This window comes from Larus michahellis, chromosome 23 (assembly GCF_964199755.1).
Source record: "Larus michahellis chromosome 23, bLarMic1.1, whole genome shotgun sequence".
NCBI lineage: Eukaryota > Metazoa > Chordata > Aves > Charadriiformes > Laridae > Larus > Larus michahellis.
Genome location: NC_133918.1, coordinates 6,586,662 through 6,611,072, shown reverse-complemented (window position 1 = coordinate 6,611,072; position 24,411 = coordinate 6,586,662). Strand labels below are relative to the sequence as shown.

At 48.1% G+C, this 24,411-nt stretch overlaps 1 protein-coding gene and 2 non-coding genes across 4 annotated transcripts; 1 reads left to right on the top strand and 2 right to left on the bottom strand.

Moving 5' to 3' along the window:
- Positions 1–167: 167 nt before the first annotated feature.
- On the bottom strand, positions 168–21,391 carry DPP9 (dipeptidyl peptidase 9). 2 transcript variants are annotated; one of them, XM_074565402.1, is made up of 22 exons: positions 21,203–21,391; positions 19,126–19,213; positions 16,027–16,129; positions 15,876–15,930; positions 13,055–13,167; positions 11,826–11,999; positions 11,435–11,603; positions 11,159–11,272; positions 10,732–10,860; positions 10,165–10,226; positions 9,529–9,629; positions 7,901–8,078; positions 6,944–7,109; positions 6,756–6,835; positions 5,094–5,246; positions 4,742–4,877; positions 3,886–4,031; positions 3,441–3,587; positions 3,133–3,285; positions 2,443–2,585; positions 2,000–2,111; positions 168–1,503 (listed from the first exon to the last, which is right to left on the bottom strand). In XM_074565402.1, the coding sequence occupies exons 2-22, from the start codon at positions 19,179–19,181 to the stop codon at positions 1,411–1,413; spliced, it is 2,583 nt and encodes an 860-aa protein (XP_074421503.1). In that variant the 5' UTR covers positions 19,182–19,213; positions 21,203–21,391; the 3' UTR covers positions 168–1,410. The 2 variants fall into 2 exon arrangements, with proteins under 2 accessions (XP_074421503.1, XP_074421502.1); XM_074565401.1 differs by having other exon boundaries at positions 15,876–16,129; positions 21,203–21,390.
- A 365-nt stretch (positions 21,392–21,756) lies between these two features.
- Positions 21,757–21,828, top strand: TRNAG-UCC (transfer RNA glycine (anticodon UCC)). Its single transcript has one exon. It is a non-coding gene; the product is annotated as a tRNA-Gly (tRNA).
- A 258-nt stretch (positions 21,829–22,086) lies between these two features.
- TRNAV-CAC (transfer RNA valine (anticodon CAC)) lies at positions 22,087–22,159 on the bottom strand. The gene has a single exon. It is a non-coding gene; the product is annotated as a tRNA-Val (tRNA).
- Positions 22,160–24,411: the final 2,252 nt, after the last annotated feature.

Below are 24,411 nucleotides of genomic sequence, written 5' to 3'. Positions count from 1 at the left end.
CCGAGGAACATCAGGGATTTAATATTCTCTCCACCGCTCGGCACAGAAACCGAACACAGCGCTTTGCTTTTACCACAGACGCGGCTTTGGCTATCGTGAGCCAGCTGCCATTTCCTCCCGAGCCCTCTCCCGCACTCCGAAACCAGGCACAAATGCCAGCCAGCATCTCTCTTTCCAACATTTTAATGAGTCGCTACATCTTACACTCATAATTATAAAAGAATAAGAATCCATAAAAATATTTTCTTTTTATAATACGCACTTAAAACACTCCAGGGCAAGTCAACGTGGTTCATTTGGGTGGGGTTTTGTTGTTGGTTTTTTTTTTTTTTTTTTTTTCCTATTTGCCCCTGGCAGAACCCTTGGCTTGAGGGGGGTATGTGCTCCCCTGAGGTGCGATTGCTCAATTCCCCCCTCCCCAGAACTGCAGTTCCTGTTGACCAGGTAAATAAAAACCAGAAGAGAGCATTTGCTGAGTAGATGGGCAAGGGGAACAGTCACTGACCCGCAGAGAACTGAAGCACGGCCAATTTCAGTGCACATCTGAAAGCTCGGGGTGTCGGGGAAGGTGGGATCAGGAGGCAGCACAGAGAACGGAGGGAGGGAGGATTTGCATAAATATCATCCATCTCGCGTTGCAAAAACCCAAATGCTGCTGTGGTCTCTGGAGAGATGATCTCTGGTTGTAGCCAGCTGCTTCAGCTGCCGCGCTACCTGTTGGCACAACTCTGCTTGTGAGCGGCCATTAGAGAAAGGTATCAGAGGACGCCGTTACCGACCCCAGCCACTTCCTCCATCTGCTCGGCAAAATTAAACTGAAAAATAGAAACGACTAGTGTTGCATGCTTCTTGTAGAGCTCTCTTCACATCCCGGGGCTCCACGTTGTTGCAGCAGGGCCAGGACACAGCAGCAGATCAGCTCCCCGGGGCTTAACGACAGGTAGTTCTCTCTTCCCTCCCACTCCTGGCTTAAGGCAGCTTGCTGCTTCGGCTCTTCCCTTTCCAACACAGGCACTGAGTTCTTGCAGGTAAGAGTATGGGGACCGCAGAGGTGCAGTGGAAGGGGAAAAGGGTGGGGGAGAGAGAGATGGACACAAACCTCAGCCTCAGGAGACAGACCACCGTCCATTGATTCCCAGGATAGAGGGAGTAGCAGCAAAAAAAGCATTAACAGCCAGGCTGGAGGAGAGGAACAGGACGAGCAGCCGAGCAGGGGCAGAGCTCCAGCTTGGAAAGTGAAAGAAGGTGGCACTGTCCAAAGGGAAGGTGCCCTCCGGCCTCCCCCGGGCGCGGGGGGGACACCCAGCCATTTGTGCTCTGGGTGCGACGGCTGTCGGGGGAGGCGGTAGTGGCAGGGCACGGGAGGGGGAAGGTAAGCTGTCAGTGTCCAGTTTGCAGAGGCTTGTGCTCTCAGAGGTATTCTTGTAGAAAGTGCAGCAACGTGATTTCATAGTGCTCTCCTGACTCAGGGCACCGAATACTGTGTCTCTCGTTGGGGTAGATCTGTGCAGAAGCAAAGAAACGGGGCAGTCAGCCAGGAGCAGCTCCCTCAGCACGGACAACGCTCCCTCACATCAGCCCTTTTCCCCTCAACCCAGTCTCCATCGGGACAAATTGGTGGTGCCAGGGAATGTCGAAAGCACCAGCCCCCCTCCCTCATTGCGCTAGCGTGTGCTGCTAGTCCGCTCGGCAAGCAGGCCACCTCTGCTGCCACCAGCCAGGGGAGACAGCACAGTTCAGCCGAGAAGGAAAGTTCCAGGCCTGAGGGCAGGAGCCCTGTTTGCAAATGCTTTTAGACACAGGCCACATCTGCCAGCAACGAAATAGCCACAGTGCCACCTCCCGGCCATCTCTCGGAGTCAAGCTAGACATTCACTGTCATCTACATTGCAGCAAGATGTGGCAGCATCCGCCTCCACCTTCTCCAGAACACACAGAAGAAAACTTTTTCTCTTTCCAGATTTAAGGGACTTTCCCACTTCCCTCTTGTTCTTCCTACCTGCAGCTGGTAAGGTTTTCCAGCCCGGATTAGCTGCGACACCAGGAAGTTGGTGTGAAAAAAGTGCACATTTTCATCCAAAAAGCCATGGAGGATCAGCAAACGATTTGGCCTGGAAGTGGGATGAGAGACGGGATGAGAAACCACACCATAAGCTCTGCAGTGGGTCTGAGCATAGAGCTGCCAGTCAGCAAGCCCAAACCGAGCAATGACAAGCAGTTAGAATAACGTAGGGCCACGGATGTGGTCCTCAACTCCTCCCTGGCAAAGGAGGATGGGGGCACAATGCCCCAGCTTGCTGCAGAAGGCAGCAACCAGCCCCGTGAGTTAAACGGGATGAGAATCCATCCATTCTTTTGAGATTCCGCAGAGGTGCCACTGGTGGCACCAAGGAGGACCCCAGGGCAGGTTTTTGTCAGATCCCTCAACCCCACGGTACTCACTCATTGGGAAGCTTTTCTACGTGTAATGCCACAGAGCCAGCCTCATAACCTTGCTGGTTGTTTTCTGGGATATCCATGTACCGCTCAGTATACCCGGTGTCATATGCCATCCAAACCGTGACAGGAGCACCTGCTATAGCAATCTGCCAAACAAATAGGTGGCAGGAGACAGCCTCAATTATCACATGCTAAAAGAGTTCAAGTGTTCCCCATCTTCCTGAAGAGGCAGGAAAAAACAGGCTCTGGACTGTTCTGCCACTCAGACCAGGATTCTTCTACAGCAAACCCACAGAAACCCCAGATTCCTCCTCCTGGCATTCCTCTTACAGTCACAACGGGGCTAATTCCTGCATAACAGCACTAAAGGCTTCCCCTTTTTGAGGAAGACTTGTGGAGTGATCCAGAAACTGCACGGGGACTTGGGAAGGGCATTAGGAATAGCGCATCGATTATCTCCCTGGATGCTAGGCTAGGTTTTCCCCTGGCAGCCACTGGGGAACGACCCCACCTCAGAGACCCCATCACCAAGGCTCAGACAGGTACGATCTGTAAGCAGAATGCAGGACGGAGGGACATTTTCACCTGTCCATCAGAAACATCAAGCAAAAAAAAGCCAACTCCAGAGGCCAAGAGTTACAGAAGCTGAGGGAGTTAAGTGTCCTAAGATGACAGCCCCACATCCAGACTCACCTTGAAGACATTGGGTTTACAGATAAGACCCATGAGGGAGAGAAACCCCCCATACGACCAGCCATGTATGGCTACCCGACTCAAGTCGATGAACCCGTATTTTTCTGCTACATAATGTAAACCTTCCACCTGGTCCTCTATCTCCACCTGACCCTAAAAGGCAACAAGGAAGCTCAAGTTAGTGGCTTTCTAAATCTAGAAACTTGAGACAGAAAAGATCAGAGCAACACTCACACAGGAAACATGCAGCCAGGCAGTCTTAGAAAGAACAAATGAGCAGAGATTCATCAACAAAAACAGTACATTACCATTTGGTTTTTCAAGGCCCCTTCAAATTTGAGTCCTCGCTGGCCCGAACCCCTTCCATCAATCACAACCACAGCATAGCCTAGGGACGCTAGTGTGTTTAGCCGTAAGTACTTGATTCCTTTGAAGGAGTTATTCACTAACTGCACCTGCAGGAGGAGGGAAGAAAAGTTTCAGAGCCAAGCAGCTGCCGTCCAGTACCTTCCTCTATCTGTCCCACTGTGTAGGACCCTGAGCTGAACAGCAGGCACTAACGGCACTATCAGAGCCATGCAAATCAGACTAAATGCTGGAAAAATCATTGGAGGTTTGAAGCAGAGGTCAGAACAGAGGTCCAGTGCTCACTGCTAACCAAAGAATAAGTCCTTATGCATGACCAAGCTGCACAGAGCTCTGCTCTGGGCACCAACCCCATGCCTGAAACCAGCAGTTAATCTGGATTATTACCTGAGGGCCTCCATATACAAAGAGCACCGTGGGATGCTTCTTCCCAGGCTGGACATCGTGAGGTTTGTAAACCATTCCATAGAGCTCCACATCTGACTGGGTGCGGAAGTGAAAGATCTCAGGTGGGATGTAATCTGGGGGACAACCTGCAGAAGGAAGTTCAGACAGCAGCAATGCAGTAACCGGCAGCAGGCTCTGCCTCCTACCGGGCCTGAACAATCTCGTTCTGTTCAAACTTGACCCCAGTCAGGGCTTCTTCAATACCAAGCTGTATCAAGCCTCAGTAATGCCTCTCAGAGAAGCCTCTCGCTGGGAAACGAACAGCCTCTATCCGCCTGCATAGGGCAATAGGCCACATAAAGAGTGAAGGGATCACACAAGAACACATCATCAGCTGGGTATCACCACACAAGGCACGCTGTGCCACAACGGCAAGATGTGGAAGGTTAAAAACAGGGATGGGTGAAACGGTAAAAACATTTGCAGGAGGGATTCAGGTGCTGCTGTGAGCTTTATCTAAACCTTTACGGCCTATAGCCTTAGAATGAAGCAGCCACGGCATCCCAGGTGCTTGCCCCCTTCCCTCTTCATGAATAAAGAAACACCTAAAACCACAAACATCTAAGCCCTGCATCCTGGAGCGCATCAAGGCATGAAATAGTAACATCTTAAAAGTCCATATACCATTTCCTGGATGAGCTACCCACTAACGATATCTCCCCCCTAAGATAACACAATTCATTTTCCCTCAGAGGGAAGTTACTTGGGCCACTTCCCTCTCCATCACCTTTGGCTACCACTAGCAGGAAGAGCATCACAGACACAACCTAGAATTGACACGTTCCATGGGACTTACTGGCTGCCTCCATCATGCTAGCCCAAAACTTGGGCTGCTTGTGGAGCGGGTCATCGTCGGAGCCACTGAGCTTGTAGACGTGCACACAAGGCGGAGTGCTCACGCTGCTGTAGTGGCTGATGAACATGTCAAAGTTCTACAGACGGGAGAGAGAAGAGTTAGGGGAACACGGGCTCTCATTTCCCACTTCTAATCTCCTCCATGCAGTTCTCAGACAAAAGCTCCCACATCGCAAGCAACCAAGACAAAGAAGCCCTCAAGACTCATTACTGGTCATGATTCATTACCATTCCTAGTTAGGATCCCTGTCAGTCAGGAGACGAGGGTGTCTTGTATCTAAGAAATGACAAACCTGGCTCATTGAACAGCTGTGGGAGAAGCCCGGAGTGGTGAGTCGCACAATTTCTCCAGGGAACTCATAGCTGACTACGTAGAGATGGTGCTCCAAGGGGGTGTCCTTTGTGCCTTGGAAATACACCAACTTCGTAGCCTCATTGACCCAGATCTATGTGGAGAAGAGAGGGCTCAGTGACAGCAAGATGACAACTACTGCTCCTTTGCCAGTTCAAACAGTCTGGCTCGAGGCAGAGTCAGCTTAACACACAAATAGACCGTGACAGACTGCTCACGGCATCAGGGACCGTACACAATGCCTGTTGATATGACAGGCTGGAGTACACATACGCAGCACGTATGGAGAACCGCATACAGTCCAATGAAGTAACGAAATGCAGTCAGTCAGCTTTTTTTAAAAGACTCAAAGTATTTGCTTACTAATGAGCATAAAAAGTTGGGCGCTGTTCCCCATAGGTGAAACTAGGAAGATTCTGTGCTTAAATACGGCATCTTCCCATAGACTGTCTGGATTACAAGGGTATATGTGTATTTTTTCCAGCAATCGTGACAATGAATTCCCATCTGTGGAAGGATCAGTCTAATAGCACCAAACTTCAAGCCACATTAAAATACGTTTTTAATGTCCACAAAAGCTGTTTCTAAAAACCACCTGGCCAGACAGGAATAGTGACTACAGCTTTTAAATGCTGCATTGATCCAGCAACAGTAACTGAACTGTTTTCCACCTTACAGTTTCCAAATGCTATTTCTGTCTAACCCACTGTTTGAAGACCACAGTGGACAGCAAAGGGAAAAAAATATCCAACTCAATTGGCCAGGAAAACCGGGCAGAGCCCTGTGGAGCAACAAATGCATAAAAATAATTGCTGCTAACACAATTTTAGCCATAACACATGCAGGGAAGAGCCGTCGCCAAAATCAACAGCATGTACAGTGAGAATCCACATGGGGAGGGACAGCAGGTTAATTGCAGATTGAGGAAAAGCAGCAGAAACCAAATGCATGGAGCTGCAGGCCTCTTTAAAAGCGAGAAGTGAAAATCCAGATTAATTGGAAATGAACAGACAAGGTCTTTATTTTGACAGAAATCACCTGGGAGCATTAAAGATCAGACTCGGAGCTAATTCCTGAAGCAAAAAATGGAACTAGGTTTCTACAAGATTAATAAAAATTCATTTCTGGTTATTCTGCAACCAATAACAGATACAGTTTCTCCGTATTCTAAATTGCTTTATACTCCCTAGCTGCCTTCTTCCTAAAGGCTCTACTGAGGAATCAGCTGGAGACCAAGAGTTCACTCTAAGCACTGGACATAATTCCAGTTCACCAGTACTCATTGGGGTTAAAATGCTTCGGCAAAGGCAGCAATCCCAAGCTTCTCCACAAAACAGTTCTTTGTTGCTCTTGAACCTCAGACTTGTGTCCTTTTTTATGGCCTGACTGACTCATGGGATTTACCTAAGGAGCAATCTGAAGTCTGATTAAAAAGGCAATCAGTTCAATGTGCCCTGGACTACAGCACTTCTGGGGAAAGCCGAGGCAGCAATAAAGAGAGAAACAAAATGAAGCTTAAGTAGTTCTAGCTGGTCCCAGGCGTAACAGAGGGCAGACAATGCAGAGCTGTAACACTGCAAGAGAAAATAAAAATAACCACTACCTTCGATCCATGCCTCGCCAACACCTCCCATTCCCCACCAGTCAGGGCAATCTCCTCTTTGATAGGACATTTGAAATCATCTAGAAGAAAGAACATGAGAATAAGTCACTGTTTTCCCAAAAAGACAACACAAGCAAATCAGAGAGGGAACTCCCAAAGCTGAAACGCCGACAAAGTGCAGCTCTTACCCTCGCTGTGGACATATGGCTGCGCCCAGTCATAGCTGCCTTGTTTTAGGACCGCCGTGACTCTGTACAGGTGACAGAAACCTGTTTTGCATTCGTTGGCTCGGATAAAGCAGAGTTCTTCCTCCTCTCCCTCCGGTTGGATGAAAGGATAAAAGATATCATGAACCTGTCACACAAGGCAAAAGACCCATGAGTGATCTATCTGAGATAGCAGAGACATAGCCAAGGGAGTCCGTGCTAAGCTACTGGGCTTCCAAAGGAAAGAGGAGGGGGAGAAATATCTCAGATGAGCAGCTAGTGGGAAAAAGCCATTCCATACTTTCCTATCACCAGAAAAACTCTGGGCCCATGTAGAAGACCACGTGCTCTGGGCTTTCCATGGCTACCACTGAAACCAGCACCAGTTTGCCTCCAAGCTAGACATTTCAGCTATGCAAGTCCCACAAGGTGGTTGCTAATCCAACACCTTCGGAATGCCACAGTGTGAACTCCAGGCCCATTTGTCACTTCTGTATGAAGATGCTTAATCTCAGAGGCTGAAGTTTATTCCCTGTCCCCTATGTCCATTGCCTACCGAAATAAGTACCAAAAATTCCAGGGATTACGGTTGTTTATGCCTCAAGAAGCCATTTAATCTTGTAATAAAATACCCCCAGAAGAATGGCAGTGATACATCCAAAAGTATCAGTGTTTACCAAGACTGTTAGCAAGAATTAAATGAACAGCTCCAACTACAAGGAGATGGCAGGATCCTCGTCTCTTCCCGTGCTGACTGCACAAAAGCCCTTCTCATGGCTTTGTCAAACTCCCTGAATTAGCATCAAATCTGGCACTACTGAGTAGCAAAGTGGTTTGCCGGAGCATGGACTAAACTGAACACACAGCCAACACAAAAATGGTTAACTACGGGGGAGGAAGGGGCAGCCTGTGTTCTCTTCCCGGCCCCGAGCCTCTTACATTTATCCACACATCAGTGGTTTCTTCATAGATCACAAATGGCTGGACATTTTCTGGCACAGTTTTGGCAAATTCAGCACGCTGCTCCTCATTTTCTGGGACTGGAATAAAGAGTGCTGGAGGCAAAAGGATTAGCTGCAGCCGCTGCTGAGGTCTGTCTAGGAACATAGCCCAGGCGCTGGGGAAAGAAGTTGGGGGTGAATGTCAGTACCACAAAATAGATGTCCCTTTCTAACACTCAGAACATGCAACCCTTTTTCCCCCTGCTGGCAGAAAGGACTTCGGCATCTGAATGCAAAGTTTTTCTCATCTTTGCTGCTTTCTAATCTCCTGGAAGCTTTGCCAACAAACACGTTATTGCCAGACATCTCTGGTATTTCACAGGCGCATCGGTCAGACGAGATGTCTGACAGATTTGCCAGAGTGTCTATTCCAAGGGAGCACCGCGAACAGGGCCCTGTCTCCAGAAGGTAACTCTTCCTTGGACAGCCCCTCCATCAGGAAGCACTATTCATTTTTCTAGCAAGCTCCTAATGAGCTAAAGTGATTACTCTTAAAGCGATCCACTTGTAGCTTCCTCATTGCACGCTGCACCAGCAGGGAAAGGCACAGACCTAAGACAACTGCCAAGAGAAGGAGTCGCTTCAGTCTCAGCCTTGTTCCTCTCCGAGGAGAGCCATTTGAAGCCGTGCTGCACTGCAGGCCTCTCAACATGACAGATGGCAAGCCACCGCTGCATAGTGCGACTACCCCATGGCCTGGAAGTGCATCAAGGGAAGTTTCATCATTAAGACAGACTTTCAAAAGATCCGGTTCTCCCTAGCATCCCAGTGACCATGGATTTCCTGAACTGATGTATTCAGCACATTTAGATAAGTTCTGGTGCAGAACACACGAATCACCTACGGGATTGCCTTCTGTAAAGCTGTACGAATTTAGTCCAGAGCAGAAAATTAATGACGAGTTACAGAATGCGCTCTTCAAAGACAGCTAAGTCGCCTTAACTTGATCTGGACAGAAACTAGTTAACAGTCAAGTAAGATTTGAGGGGAAAAAATGAAGAGCTTTAAAATTTCAAACCAGGCAGGCTGGTGTGAATTCTGTAACTCTTCAGGCAAGGCTGGCGAGCACAATACTGCGTATCGCATTTGGTGTGATAGCGTGCTCTGGGAGCACACCACTCACAGGGCAACCTTTCCCCTTGAACACACTGCCAGAAGGGCTGAGCACCACACAAACTGCCCACTTCCCCAGGATACGTTTGGCATTGATCAAACTGGACCAATGAACACTGATAAAACTGCTTATAGTACACTCTCATTTTCAGCAGGAAGCATATTGTACTTGCGTTAAACATCTTCAACTCAAAAGAACAGGACTGCCCACTTAAGATATCAATGTCATTTAACTTTGTGGTTGTGACTTAAACCCCGCAGCTTGTCACTCTGGTCTACATTTGATTAATTCCTACTTTTAGGATGATATAACACTGAAGAAGCCAGATACTCATGTGCCATTTCTGGCACTCATCGCTTTAAAACCAGGTCATGACTACAACACAAAGCACGTTGAGGGCCTGCAATAGTTCAGCTAGCCCTTGTGAGCGTTTGGAAGAAAAACTTATGTACTATTTGCCATCCCGGGTCCATCCAGCACGGGCAATGTACTCCACAGTCGGAAACAATGCGGCAAATGGTTGCACCAGCTCCTTGTCCTGAGCACACACGATCTGCAGCAAAAGGAAGGTCCAATATGAAATCAGACTGCCACCAGACCTCCTTACCTCCTCCTAGGGGAGCTCAGTGAAATGGGAGAATATGGAAGTTTAACTATTGGCATCAGCAAGGGTCAGGCCAGGAGAAGCGAGCCTTTCTACAAATGGCAGGAAGAGAAGGGCAAATCAAGCTTCCAAGCAAAATGATTCTGGCATTTGGCCACAGAAAAGGACAGAGACAGGGACTGAAGCCCAGGATTAGATGAGGCTTCAACCCTCCTGCTCTGCTACTGACATTGTGGTACGCCAAGCTAACCCTACTTGTCGCTTCCCTCCCCTCTCCCAGCTGCCTCTCCACCAGAACTCTTCAGCATTTTAAAGATCTTTCTGCTTCTTGGACAAGCACATTATAGAATCGGGTGTTATCAGAGGATGAAAACAAGGGCTAACACTATCTAGGATTCCTTAGTGACCTTGTCTGAATTCTAGGGAGCTTCAGAAGCAGTCAACCCTCCTGTGCAATATCCCATTCTGAGTCATTATCACTTACCTTACCCTTACTGTCCGTTTTAAACTCTGCCAGCTTTAATGTAATCTTGGGGTTTTTGCTGCCTGCAGAGGAGGAGTGAGAGAACACCAAGATGATCAACCCGAACACCCCATGGTTATACACAAGTTCTAGACAAGAACTGACTCTGGTCCTACTAAAATAGCACTGTGTGAATGTACAAATACCAAATTATGTATGCAGGCAGACATCACTGTAATCGCAAGAGTAACTTTGGGTATGGGAAAAGTTTGTTTTCACCTTGCCTGGTTGGCTGTGCGTGTTCTCAGGAGGGAGAAGAAAGATGGCATTCAAAATGTATTCCACAATACACCACCAGATATATTCCATTTTCTCAGCAATCCTTTCATTTAAGCTGAACTTTAAATCCCATTCCTTTCTTGCAGTAGATTTTGGGCTCAGAGACTCAATTAGGCCTCAACATTTACAACCAGCTTCTACATCGCAGTAAGTACCCAGATTAATCATGCAAACTTTATAGCACAAATCCACTGCTGCTGCCAGCAGGAGTCAAGAGTTGCATTAGCAGCCCCGTGGTATTTCACTTACCTGTCCTGGGGTACCGATAGGAGTCTGTTTTTCTCTCCTCCAAGGCAGGTGAAGGAACGTGAATTATCTCCACCTCTGACTCATCCACTTCCTCATACAAGATCCGCAGTGTTTTTAAATCCTCTGCACCTAGGAACAGACAGTAAGCATGTTTGCTGCAGTGTTTTCCAGCTGTTTCTGACTTGCCTGGAGCACTGCTGCAGTACTCTGATACAGAGCGTACATCTCCTGCACAGCCACAGCTCCTAGTGACGACCCACGAATACTCCTCAGAGCATAATTCTAACCCCTCTGTGTTTTCTTGCTTCAGGTGGCCACCCCAGAAACAGACCAAACCCAGGCCAAAGGAAAACCTTGCTCAAAATATCATTCATAGCAGGGGCCAGCAGCAGTTCCAGCGTCTGAATTTGCTAAGCAGAACACTGACCTTCTGTGGAAGCTGTGGGACACCACCAATAGCCTGTGAACCGATCAAACTCCTCCTGAATGACAAAAGTGGCTACACCAGCAGACTTGGGGTCATCAAGGACATTCGATAAGCCTAGAGAGGAACAAAGAAGAGACCGCATTTACATCTCCTTGGAAAAAGTTGATCCAAAAGAAGAATGTACTTGTAAGAAATAAGCCACGAAGACATGAGCCCTTCCATCCCAAATTTGTGAGATGGAATTTCCTTTTGAATCTGGCAAGAAGCACCAGTTACCTTTATGGCAGTACGTCATCCGCTTCTCTTCTCCCGTCTCTATATTTGCTACCCATAGATCATTGTTATTAATGAACGAAAAGAAGGCAGGGTCGGCAGGGCAGATCTTAGGATCCATTCGTGGGCCTGTGCACTGAGTCTTGATCTCCAGAGGCTTCATTGGAGACACCTACAGCAACAGACAAACAGCTCTGTATCAAATCAGCTCCAGCTTCACATTTAAAGGCCTAAACCAGAGATACAGTACAGTCCATGAAATGATGGCAAACATAGCCCTGACAGGACACAAGAGAAATAACCATAACCAAACAGATGGAGACGCGCAGCCATCTCCAGCCAAAACCATTAAGTCTGTTTCAGTTGATATTCATAAAATCACCAGCAGACTTACCATGAAACCATTCTTGCCCCCATCTCGACAATGAAAGAGGCTGTTGCTGGCCTGGAAGAGGAACAGGCCACTCTCGCTGTGGAAATCATAAGAGGTTATACCAAAGACACCAAGTCGCTTGCGTTCCCTCAAGAGTTCCTCTTCTCTAGAATACATCCCATGATGAGGAGTTGCCTAGTATTGAAGGAAAGGAAAATCTGAAAGAATCTGCAAGGAAAAAAAACCTTTCACAGAACAGAAATGCTCCAAGACTGGCACCAGCTAGTCTGTGAATGCCCAAAATACAGCATACCATCCAAAAACCATCAGCGGTCTTACCACACAGGTCCATAACTGCTGTACTCTAGGCTACAGGGGTGGCCCAGGAGGACTAAACCAACCTCATGCCCCAAAGTTCCCTCTACATAAAAGGGAAGAATTGTTAATCTGTCATTTCTGCAGTTGTCACTTCAGCATGAACTGAGGACAGCTGCACTTGCTCTGCTTATGCAAATCAGATGTAACCAATTAACTTAATGACATTATCTACAGCCTTCACAAACAGTTTCCATGTCAGACACTGCAAACAAAAGCTCTTCCGGGGATCTTGAATTACCCTGAAGGGGACTAGCATTCCAAATGGGGTCAAGACAGATAAATTCTTTTCCACCAAGAACCTTCTTAGCAGGAAAGAAAGACAAACTTTCTTCTTCATCAGTGCTGATAGCGACAAAGGACACTGAGATACTGAAATAAGGGAGGGGAAAATTCACCTCCTTTCTGATTCACTCGCAATAGAACGTAGCGCAGAAGCAGCAGGTTAAATTCAACTTTCCCGACTTCCCTAAAAGCAGGAAAGACGACAGACAGGTGTTCCACCGAGCACATCAACAAGCATGGCAAAAGCTCAGACAAGATATCCAGAACAAAGGTGCACTGTCCTGATAGCTTATAATCCGAGGCAGGCTACATGCTAGTTTAGAGAGTCCTCTTTGCTGGGTCAGCCCTTCGCTTGCCACATCAACTGCTGTTGTGTGCTCACTGCCAGCTTCATTGCACACAAGTGGCTATCTTGTATTCTGAAGCAAAGCACCTCCCGATACAACATACCGATACCATTCTCCGTGTCTTATACGCTGCCACACTGTTATCTCTACTGTTTAGCAGAGCAGTACCCACCGTATCAGCCCCATGGCGTCAGCCAGTTTCCCCAAGCATTGTCAAACCAGGCTCTTCACACCTCGGCTTACCTGAAAGTGATCCAGCATCTGTTTCCATGACAAGAGTAGCAAGGCCTCCTTCCGTACCTTTTTGGGAATCTCTGAGTAAAGAAGGGAATTCTCTCGGCTGCCATATGGCATTCCTATTAGGAGGACAAAAGCATCATCCTACTTAAGATTAGTTAGCCAGGACAAAGAGGATGAAGCGCAAATTGAACAAAAAGTCTGATAACAAGAGGGGTTGGGACTGTCCAGAGCCTTCTACCAGCTGTCATTCCCAAGCAGCTGAGTTCAATCAGAGAAAAATACCTAAATTATTTAAATTTAGATATTAATTTATTTAGAAATTTCTCTAAGCAAGATTTAACATTAACCAACCTTTTCAGAATTAGTTACATCCAACTTTCCTCTCTGTGGACTGTTCAACCCACGCCCTAGATCCACTCTGAAAAAGCCACTCCCTGAATGGGTGACTCAACGTTACTCCCCACATCGCTCAGCCAGAATATTGCTACAGGGACCTCATTCAAAAAAAAAAGCTTGGAAACTCTAGAGAGACCATTCAAATGTGAAATAGCATTCCATATAGTCAAAAGCCCTTGTCATTTTACATAAGCTTTTACATAAACCATTTTGACTATGGTTATCAAATAAGCTACTGGCCTTCATCCAATTTCCAAAACAACCACAAAAAATAAAATATCCTGACACAGGATTTTGGCACTTTCAACAAAATCAAAGACCATGAACTTGCCCTCTAGATTTGCTGTAGAGACTCCCTAGATCAGAATTCCACACATGGAAATGTGTCCTGGTTGTCTACTCTGACCATGTTCTGGGCAGAACAGAAAGATTTCTGGGCCAGTTAACCCAGCAGAACAGTTACTTAAAATTAAAACTGAAATATTAATAAGTGCTCAGGAAGCAAAGCAATATGTGAGCATATAATCCTCAGAGATACAGAAACACCAAAGTGCTGAGCATGTGGTGTTTAATGTAAGCAGCATCTGCCATGATACAACATAAAATTCTATGGGGACAGCCCAGGAAATGATTTAAGATGTCCAAATAGAAAAAACTGTAGATAGGAACAAATTACTACATATACACACATTTGACACTCATGCAAATGTGACCTGGACTTCTTTTCTCCTTATTATATTAGTACTTTCTACAATGACCTCAGGCTAACTACAATCAATCAGCATTAACAAGAAAAAATGTTGCCTTGCTCCCCAAAAGACATTATACTTTGCTCACAAGTGAAGAAAAGTATTAAAGTTCTACAGCAAAGTTTTTCAGAATTCTTCATCCTACTCCTCAGCTTACACTCACTACCAGTATTCACATAAAAACTTGAAAATGTTATTTAATGTTGGGATAGTAATAGCATGCTGATGTTAAATGCTTATGAACTGCTGAAATGGATTCTGAGTATTCAACAGCACACGGTATTCAACTCAAAAGATGCTCATTATGGAAAAAGAAAGAATCAGCATTTAGCCTTTATTAGGAATGCCTGAGAAGAGGTACTCTGGTATTACCTGGTGGATACTGATCGTACATGATGGATCAATCTGCTCTATGCCCTGTACATTTCCTTAAGGAAGAAAACACTGAAAAGACACTCGTTTATCTCCATTCCTGGTTCTGGCTCCTGTAAGTCACACCCACACAGGACACCAACCAGATGGCATCTGGTCTGGTTGTCATTTCATATAACAGAAGAAAATTTAAAAACTTTTAAAGTAGCCACTTAGATCCTTAGTTCTTTAGTCATGTAGATCAAAAACTGCATCAAAGTCAACTTGGCCTTGAAATACATTCAGCTTTAAATCAAGTCTTGCTGTTCAGATTCAACAAGAAAAATATGCTAACTCTGGATACTGCCCTTCACAGCAGCACTTCTGTCATAAGAATGTATGAGGAACTATAACAAATCAAGTCACTGGCACACAGGAGCTGCTTAATGCCAAAACAAATCAGTCCCTCAAATCCAGCATCCTACGTCCTACAGTGACCTACGCTCAACAGCTCCAAAAAGCAAAAAAAAGCAGGGTCACTTCAGGAAAGCAGTTGCTGTACGGAGATGCACATCAGGCAATTTCTGTACTGGCCCAGTAACGATCAGCTCATGCCCCAAAGCATAACAAACTCTTTTTAGTCTATAAAGCTTCCCATGTTACCAACCACAAAATTATCCAGTTACTAAAATCCAACCGCTCTGTCACTAATTACATTGTGGCTCCGGCTATAATGAGAGACATGTACAACAAAGCATTCTGCTGTCTCTCAATCCTGCTGTAAGGAAGAGGATTTTTCCCCTGCTCTTGAAAGCATTCTACCTACATGGTACTTCATAAAGCAGGGAGACACCACCACCTTGCCATTAATACCTAGAACTTGCAACATATAGTTAGTAATTACTGACAGCGGATTCCTTGGAAAGTCAGTCTGGTTGATCAATCAAGTAAATTCCATTTCTCCAAAGCTACGGTGGCACAAGACAGTGCTGAGTTTGAGGAACATCCTTTCTCTCGCCCCATCACCTGGGCTGACCTCTGTTGCCAAAGGACACTGCACTCACAGCTCTGTCACCAGGCAGGTCTGGCCAGCCAACGCTTCCCCTAGGAGCTGAAAGCCTGTGGTCAACACGCTTGTCTGGGACTGGAGAGGTCTCTGCTCAGTTCCGGGCTTTGCTATAGATTGAGCGTGCAAACCTTGAGCAACATTTCTTAATCTCAGTTCCCCCATCTCATAAATGGAGATACCTCGATCCTTTTCCTCGCCTGTTTAGACTGGAAGCTCTCCCGTAACACATTCACACCCGACGTCTGGCGTGCTGGCTTACCCAGGTAATAAAGACGATGAGAGTGCGGGCTGGACTCTTCTGTTTTCCGGACAAACTGGAAATCATGGGGAGCTTTGTTCACTATCATGCCCGAATACTTCCTGCTGCTGTGAATAATGTCACGCAGCCCATCCCAAGAATGCTTTTGCACCTGGAATTGGGAAGGCAGATCCTCCATCTCGACCACTTCGGAGCTGTCTGATAGCGCATCCACTGCAGTCATCCTCTCTTCCCCTTCAGAACTGGACAAAAAACTGAGGGAGGAGTTGAGGGAGAGAATTAAGCCTTAAAATCAAGCAGGAGTATTTTGTTGCTCAGAGAAATCTCTAAGCATGCAACAAGCTTAAGAGAACAGGCACTTCTTAAACTGCAGATCCAAGGATTCTCTGCACTCAAAGATTACATTTCAAATGTACATTGACATATTGAAAGGAAAAGTCCATCTCCCATCCCATATTGAGTCCTGTAAATGAAGATATGAACCTCGGAACACTCACTCTCCCAGGACTAGTTCTGGAAATAAGCTGTTAAAGGAAGTACAAGCAGCAAATTCTGGCGGAGAAAACAATCAGCTTGACTCAAAGGAAAACCACCCCAGGAATTTGGATGGATAAGTCATCAAAGCTATGACCTATCGTAAAGGCACACAAACTTCTGCCCTAGAAGACCACAAAAGTGAAGTCTCCTTCCTGCCCTACAGGAAACCCTGCTCATCACTTCAAGAGAGAGATTTAAACCCAAACTCAGCACCTCACTTACCTGAAGAGCTATTGCTGCCAGGAGCGAAGTAGGAGAGATGGCAAAACAGGAAGAAAACAGGGCAATTGTCTTTGCTAACAGCAAGAAGACAGAAGTAACAGACCCTGATCGTATCCTGCAAAATGTGGCACGCATTCCTCATGCGTTTCCAAGCTAGCAGTTATTGAATAAGAGTCTACAAAAAACGCCTCCACATGCAACTACAGCAAATGTTAATTTGAGGAGAGGTGGACTACCAGACTTGCCCAACGTCAGTGATGTAATCTATTGCAAAGCAGGAATGAGACGAGGACTAGGGAAACCAGTTTCTGTCACCCCATTTGAGAAGCTGGATTTCCCTCCACAAGGACATTTTAGTTGTTTTGGGGGTACCCAGAAAAATATTACAAAGAATATCAGAAGAACTTCAGTTTACTGAAGAATTAGGCTGGAGAAGTTTGCTCCATAGAGACAGAATTGCTACTTTTGACACGGCATCAAGAGCAAACCAGTGACTATGGATTATACCATAAAAGGCCTTGTCCTCAGCAGCCTCAACATTTACATTTTCAAATGAGATGTTTCTTGAATGCCCCCTGTCATTTTGGAGGGTGACCTGCATTCTGACAGGAAAGCAGCTTCAGAGATGAAGGATTAAGCAAGAATTACACATAAACCAGATCTTGAAGACTTCAGCCTCAGTAAGATGCACAATGAGTTCTTTCCCAGCAGAGAGAATCAGAGGAAAGGAGAAGGATGGTTATTTATATCACCACAAGAAAACACTCGCCTCTGCCCGTTTTCTACCATGGGTATTTTTCAGGAGAACCCCAAGTGTTCCTTGAGGATTCCTCACCAGCTTGCACCTTCTAACAAACTCTCTAAAAGGAAGTTCTCACCTAGTTTGACATCTTATTCAATTATGGCAGGAGATGAGCAAACCTAAACCAAAGTACATCTGGACTTCCTTAAACTACAGGCACACGGTACAAGGGCTGTAAAACCATATCTTCAAACTGTTAAATTCCTAAATTGTACAAAACGTGTCAATAACAACACAAGCACAAGCTTCTGAAATAAATTTGTAGGTACTCCTGGTACCTACTGCCCAGCAGTAAATCCACAGCTTGAAAATGAATAAAGAAGAGCGTTTTCCAATCAAAGCCAGGCAGGAAGCCCAAGTGAAACCACAAAAGAAAACGTGACGGGATGTTCTAAGACTGTGAGTGTGTCTGTGGCCTCTACTGCCGATATCCAGGGTCTCCATTACAGCAACTACCATCCCATCTGAAGGCAGAAGTGTTGCCTATCAGAAACACATGACAGAAGACCATAAAACCCCATAAACTGGGTACAATTCTCTCAACCCCATCCCACTGCAGGTCAAGTCAGTCAATTAAAATAATCTGGCTTTGGCTCAAGGTGCCTGACCCTTAGGTTACTCTCACCCAGCTGGTGAAACTGTCTTAGCCAGTCAGCTTGACTCCTCACGAGGGAAAGTTGCACCTTTCAGGGCTCAAAACAGGCCACAAATGTAATACTGGTAAATGTCCCAAACTGAACTGGAGGCTGGACCCCCTTCCAAACTATATTGCCATGATTTTACAATTCACTAGGGAAGTAAAAGGCACAACTTTTAGCATGGTACTGCTCTCATCCTGGTGATTTTGACACTAGAACAGAGCAGAGTAGTGGGACAAGCAAAGCAGCCATCACACGAAGTTATGTCAAAGTGTTGGGAAATACCAGTATCACAGCTGGAGTCTGGTGGACTCTCACAAAACTTAGGTCCTGACACAATACAGAATAAAAAGGTAAATCCAATTGCTTCATGCACCGCTACAGCCATCTCTTGGAAAAAATGTAGCAAGTATTGGCAACACCATATATGTAAGTTAACAACTATAACGAGTAACTTATCTAACTGAAATTGCAGAGTGAATACTGGGATTAAATTATTCAAAGGTGAGTTGGATCAAGGCGTCAATTTTAACCATCTTATTCTTAGACAATCTTGAAACTTTGTCATCAATATAGCACATCCGAGACTTACACCTTACTGGAAAAAGCCTGTCCTTTACAGTCCTCACGCTGAGGCGTTGATTTAGATGACTCAGTGTTGTTGCAGAAGCACTGCTAAGCCCACTCCCAAAACTATCTAGCTATCCCTTGAGGTCTTTTTCATGCTTTTCCTGCCTAGCCAGGTTAGATGGGTCAGGCACACATCCACCAAGCCCTCCTTCAGGGAGGACACACCAGTCTGAAGACAAGCAGCAAGCACAGGTGGGACATCAGCACAGGAAAAACATTGTAAAGCCTGGAATTAGCAGTCAGTGAAACAAGTTATCTTCCTGAGTCACTTCCTGACCCACACACCCCAACACTGAGTTCCCCGGCAGAATTATGTACTTGGGATTCTTCAGAAACCTCATTCACTCCAAGAGGTGATTAGTGCTCTGTCCCACACAACCTAAAGGTCAATAAAAGCCCTGGGAGTAACCGGGACACATACCTTCTCCAACTTCCTGCAGTCTCGTTTTCCAGACGAACCCTCTTTATCTTCTGCATTAACTACTCAGCGAGCTGGGCAGGACAGGAAACTAGGGAGGAAGAGGAAAAAAGCAAATATCATGTCACTGCAGCTTCTCCGGTCATAGAAATACAGCTGTATGAAAGCATCCCCTATAGGACATATTTCCAACTGAGCATGGAGGCACAACCAAAATCGTTGATTTACACTTTACAGTCTAAATCTGTTCTGACAGCACATGCTGGATATTAACAGCCCAGATAAATCTGAAAGAGATTTCTTCACCTGAACAATGGGACTCAGTGAACTCTGTAGCCTTTCTCTTTCTTTCCTACAAAATTCTTCTTAAAATCTGAGAATTCTCGGTACTGATCCTTCCTTTCATTCCCCTCCCAAAATCCTGAAATTCTCAGAAGTATCAGGAACTGAGGACTGAGAAAACAGAGGTCTGGTCCACACACTTAGAGCCAAAAGTCAAACAAAGGACACCATAAGGAGCCAGACAGAGGGTCAGCAGCCCCACTACCAACAGCGTCCCAGTCCCACCCGGGACATAAAACCCACCATTTGTCTTCCAAGCCAGACTCCGCTGCTTCCCTCTGCCTCAGCCTGATGCCACGGAGGAACCCTGGCTCACCACACAAGCCCATTTTCATGAGCATACGCAGGCACTACCTTCACGATCATCCTCCCTACCCAAGCACACTAAAGTACAAAGATCCTTGTCTCCTCTTCAAGAGGGCTCTGAATCACAGACACACCCGAGACCTGCCACTATCTTTCACCAAGGCCCCTGCACTGCCCAAACAGCCGTTTCTCCACCAAAACCGCACTCACAGAGGATCAGGAGAGACAAAGCATCATAAAGAAGTGCCAGCAATGAAGTTCCTAAACTGCAGAGCAAAGAGGGACGAAGCAGCAGCATCCAGTAATTTAAGGGCAATTTTGGATGCAAGGATGAAGGGCAACAGGAACGATGCTCAGGAATGCTGAGTAACCTGGTCTGATCTCACAGCTGACCCTGCTTTGAGCAGAGGATTGGACTAGAGACATCCTGAGGTCCCTTCCAACCTCGGTTATTCTGTGATTTTAATGATTCAGAGGAACATCTCACCCACATCCCACCCGCTACAGCTCACACAGAGGAAAGGGACAATAACATCCTCCAATGCTGAACCCAGAGAAAAAGAAACTGAACAAAACAGACAGGAGAGATCAGAAACCCAACATGAATCACGATACTCGTTTGTCAGCGAGACCCCGAGGGGCCTGCTGGTGCATTCAGGAAGAGCCAAAGCAACACAGTCACCTACAGAGGCCCTTACAAACGTGTCCCTGTCATGGCCAGGAGCTTTAAGACCTCCTTCTCCAAAAATAAAAGCAACTGAGGGTGGAATAAACCGGTGGGGGTTTCTTTACAGAGGAACGAGCTGCGGTGGAGACTGCCAGCAGCCCGCGTCGATCTCTGCAGCCGTGAGAGAAAGCCCTGACAGAGAGCTGCTGCCCTTGCTGGGGCAGGGGAAGGCCATGGGTTAGTGGGAGAAGGGGGGGAGGCCCAGGGGACGGAGCCCCCTGTGCCCCCCTCAACCTCCCTGTGCTGCTCGAGGCAGCTCTTTCCCTGTGGAAAAAGAGGAGCAAGCAGATTCTCACACACCCGGGGAGAGCAGAGGCAGCTGGGGGGGGCAAACACAGCCCACACCCTCCCCAGGGCGTCCCGCCCCATCACCCCATCCCTAGGGGGGGGCATGTTGCGGTGGGGGGCGGGGGGGGGAATACAAACCACTGCCTCAGGGCCAGGGGTGCTCCCACGCGTGGAGGGCAAAGCGTGTGAGAACAATCCCTCGACCCCTCCCCGGGCAAGGGGTGGCCGCTCCCCACACCCCGGAGGGGACACAAGTCACGGGGGACACACACACACACAAATACAGCCCCCCCGCTCCTAAGGCGCCCCCCAGCCCAGGGGAGGGGGGAAACTCTCCTTCCCCGCCCCCCCAGGCCGGGCCCTACTCGCACCGGGGGGGGGGGACCCCGAGAGCTAACCCCCACCTTCCTCACTCACCCCGGGGCGCGGCGACCTCCCCCTGAGGGGCGGGGGGGCGGCTCCTCTGCGGGGGGGGCGGCGGCGGCTCCGTCAGTCCCGCTCCATGTCCCGGACACTGGGGCAGCCCCGGAAACGGGGCGGGAGGGGAGGGGGGAAACGAGGGGGGGCGGCGGCCTGCCACAGCGCGACCTTTCACCCGGCGGCGGAAGTGGCGGGAGCGCGCGGGGCGGGAGGGCGGGAGCGCGCAGGCGATGGGGGGAAGTACCAACTCGTGGGGGGAGACTGGGAGGAACCACTGCGTGGGGGGGGCTTTCGACGGGAGGACGGAACCATTCTCCCCAGTGAGCGGGGTGGCGAGAGAATTGGGGCTGACAGAGGGCAAAAAAAGGCACAAACAGAATATCCTTCTCCACCCAGCCTCCCAAGCGGGCCCCTAATTCAGCACTTATTGTCGCCGTGGGGCAATTGTGGTGCTGTTCTCGGCACTCACTGCGGTCCCCCCGCTACGGGAGAATGGTTGGGTCCAGGCACTTGAACCTGCTGAGGCAGGCGGGGAAAGCTTGTATCGCCGGGCGTTGGTGGTATAGTGGTTAGCATAGCTGCCTTCCAAGCAGTTGACCCGGGTTCGATTCCCGGCCAACGCAGCGTTCTCTTTTCTTTGTTTCAATTTTCCCCCCCCCGATTCCAAAGCTGATTCTGAAAGGGGCTGTAAGCGGAGCGCCCTGCCCGGCTGTGTGCTGCCCCCCCAACCCCGGCTGTCGCCGGCCTAGACGCAGCGGGATGCGGGCGCTGCGGCACGTGGTGCCGTTACTTCTCTCACGAGCAGTCGACGGGGAAGCAGCGGAGAAATAAATATAAACCGAAGGGGAAAAAGTAGACACCGGAGAAAAAAAAAAAGGAGGTGTTTCCGCCCGGGATCGAACCGGGGACCTTTCGCGTGTGAGGCGAACGTGATAACCGCTACACTACGGAAACCCGCCCTACTTCAACCCTTCGAGCGGCGCCCCATGTTGCTGCGGCGGCTGAGGGGATGGCTCCATCTCTCGGTGAGTCTCTTCCTCGCCTCACGGCAACCTCGAACAAAACCTACCCCAAACGCTGAGAAACGCCGCGCGGGATTCCAGGTCATTAGCGTTAATGAGTAATTAGTGCTTCCAGAGGCCCGTCCCTGGGCCAGGCTCGGCTGCATTTCGGTGGTCCTTCCCCTCAGAAAGGAGACGGCCCCAAAAGGGGGCCCGCTGAGGGGGAGCAGGAGGAGGCTAACCCCAAACCGGCCTGGCCTGGCCTTGCATCCTGGTCCGAGCCGCGGGGGCTACCGGAAGGCCCGCGACTGGCCTCCCCCTCCAGCCGCGGCCTCCCTCTCCGGGCCTGGGCACAGCCCCCGGGCCCACCAGCCCTGCCCAAAGCCAAGCCTGGGGGCCGGGCGCAGGTTCAGGAGGGCAGGACGTGGCCAGGAGATGGGCCACTTTTGAAGCGTCATCTGTTCTTCCTAAGGCAGCTGCCACCAGATGTCGGTAGAATAGTGGCAACAGGGAGCAGAGCTCCCTGCAGATCCAGCCCAGGGGACAAGGAGCTGGAAGAGGAATGGCCGTTTTCTGAGTAAAAGGGCCCTTGGTGGTCCCCCTCTGCTGGGGAGAAGTTTTCCCTCCCTGCAAACGAAACTTCTCCAAAACACGGTGGGCCGGACTCTGTTGTCATCACCCGTGTCTCTCCACGGCGGTGGAAGCTGTGCAAGAGGATGGGACAGAGCAGGGTGACGTGATGCCAGCAGCACACTGTAGTGAGTTTCTCATCATGGAGGTTTTGGGTGAAGATCCTGTTGACAATCCCAGATGGTTGTAGGAATACACTATTGCCTCTTCTTTTATCATAATGCAGTGTTAAAGACTCATACACCCATAGCAATCGTTCTTTTTTTGGTAAAACTTCAGCCGTTGGAATCAGGCGGTAATGTGAGAATTATTTTTCCTGTTTTGTTTTGTTTGTTGAAGTGTGTTTATGCTCTGCTGGCTGCAGAGAAAAGCTTAGAAGGGAGAAATGAATCATAAACCCGGATGAAAGGGGAAAGAACCTCACTTTTGATAAAATTAATTTTAATAAAACTTACTTTTAATAAAACCTACTTTTAATTTTACAATTTTGTAGCTCATATCTCGATTTGGGGCCAAAAGGGATAGAGAGGAGGTTGTCACATATCTTTGCATGCATGACTTTGTCCTTTATTCTGATCTGACTTGCAATAAGGATTAGAAGATTTATGTTGAAGTCCATGACAAACCTGAAGCCCTGGGACTTGTTTGCTTCAAGTTGCTGTACAATATCCCAGTGTTGCACTCTTTTTGCCTGCAGCTGGCAGAGCCAGAGGGGAGGATTCTGGTAGCAACCTTTGGACTGCGCATCAGCTGAGTGTGCTGGGGGCAAACCTAATCAATAGCTGGGGGTAAAGTCCTCTCCCTGGAGGAGGAGGAATTGGATCTGTAAGTGACCCAAGACCATCAATGGAAAGATTCAAATGGGTGTTTTGTTTTCTTCCACAGACCTCATGCAGTCTGATGATTGGTGCAGAAAGGAGAGCTGCAGACCAGACAGCCCCAGGAAGGAAGCTCTTGGAAGGTACCTGTGGGAGGCAGATGCAGAAATTAGAGAAAAGACATTGTGCTGTCAGTGTTAACTCCCAAATATTGCACTGGTCCTTCGTTAAGGCAGCACTGGAGCCTGGTAGCCTTGAGACATACTGCGTATATGGTTGTACGCTCTAGATCTTCCTTGCATGGGCAACTGTCTTTGAGGGCCCAGACAAAGCTCCCGCTTCGTGCTGCTTGCCACTCGCTGGAATAGCTCCCAGGGATGTTCTCGCTTTTCTTACAAAGATTCATTGTCAGTGACTGCTCAAACTTTGCCCTGCAGGACAAAGAGACTGGCAGCATTTTTGTCTCCCCTCCAGCCCCTGACCTTTCCCACTTCCTCTACTCCCAAGAGTTACCAGCCCTGCGGCGCTGCTTGTGTGTGAGACCCCCCTCTGTCTCACCCCCCCTTCCCAAGGACAGTCTCCAGAGCTCTAGGAAGGACTGTCACATAAATACCCAGGAAAAAGAAAGCAGGGGGCTTATTTGGAGGTGAAGGATGGATATTCTCTACTATTATCACCAGCATCTGCCCTTTCTGAACAAGGGACCCCTCCCCCAGCCAGCCTTTTCACCAGTGCGCTGAAGGCAGCCATGCTCTGC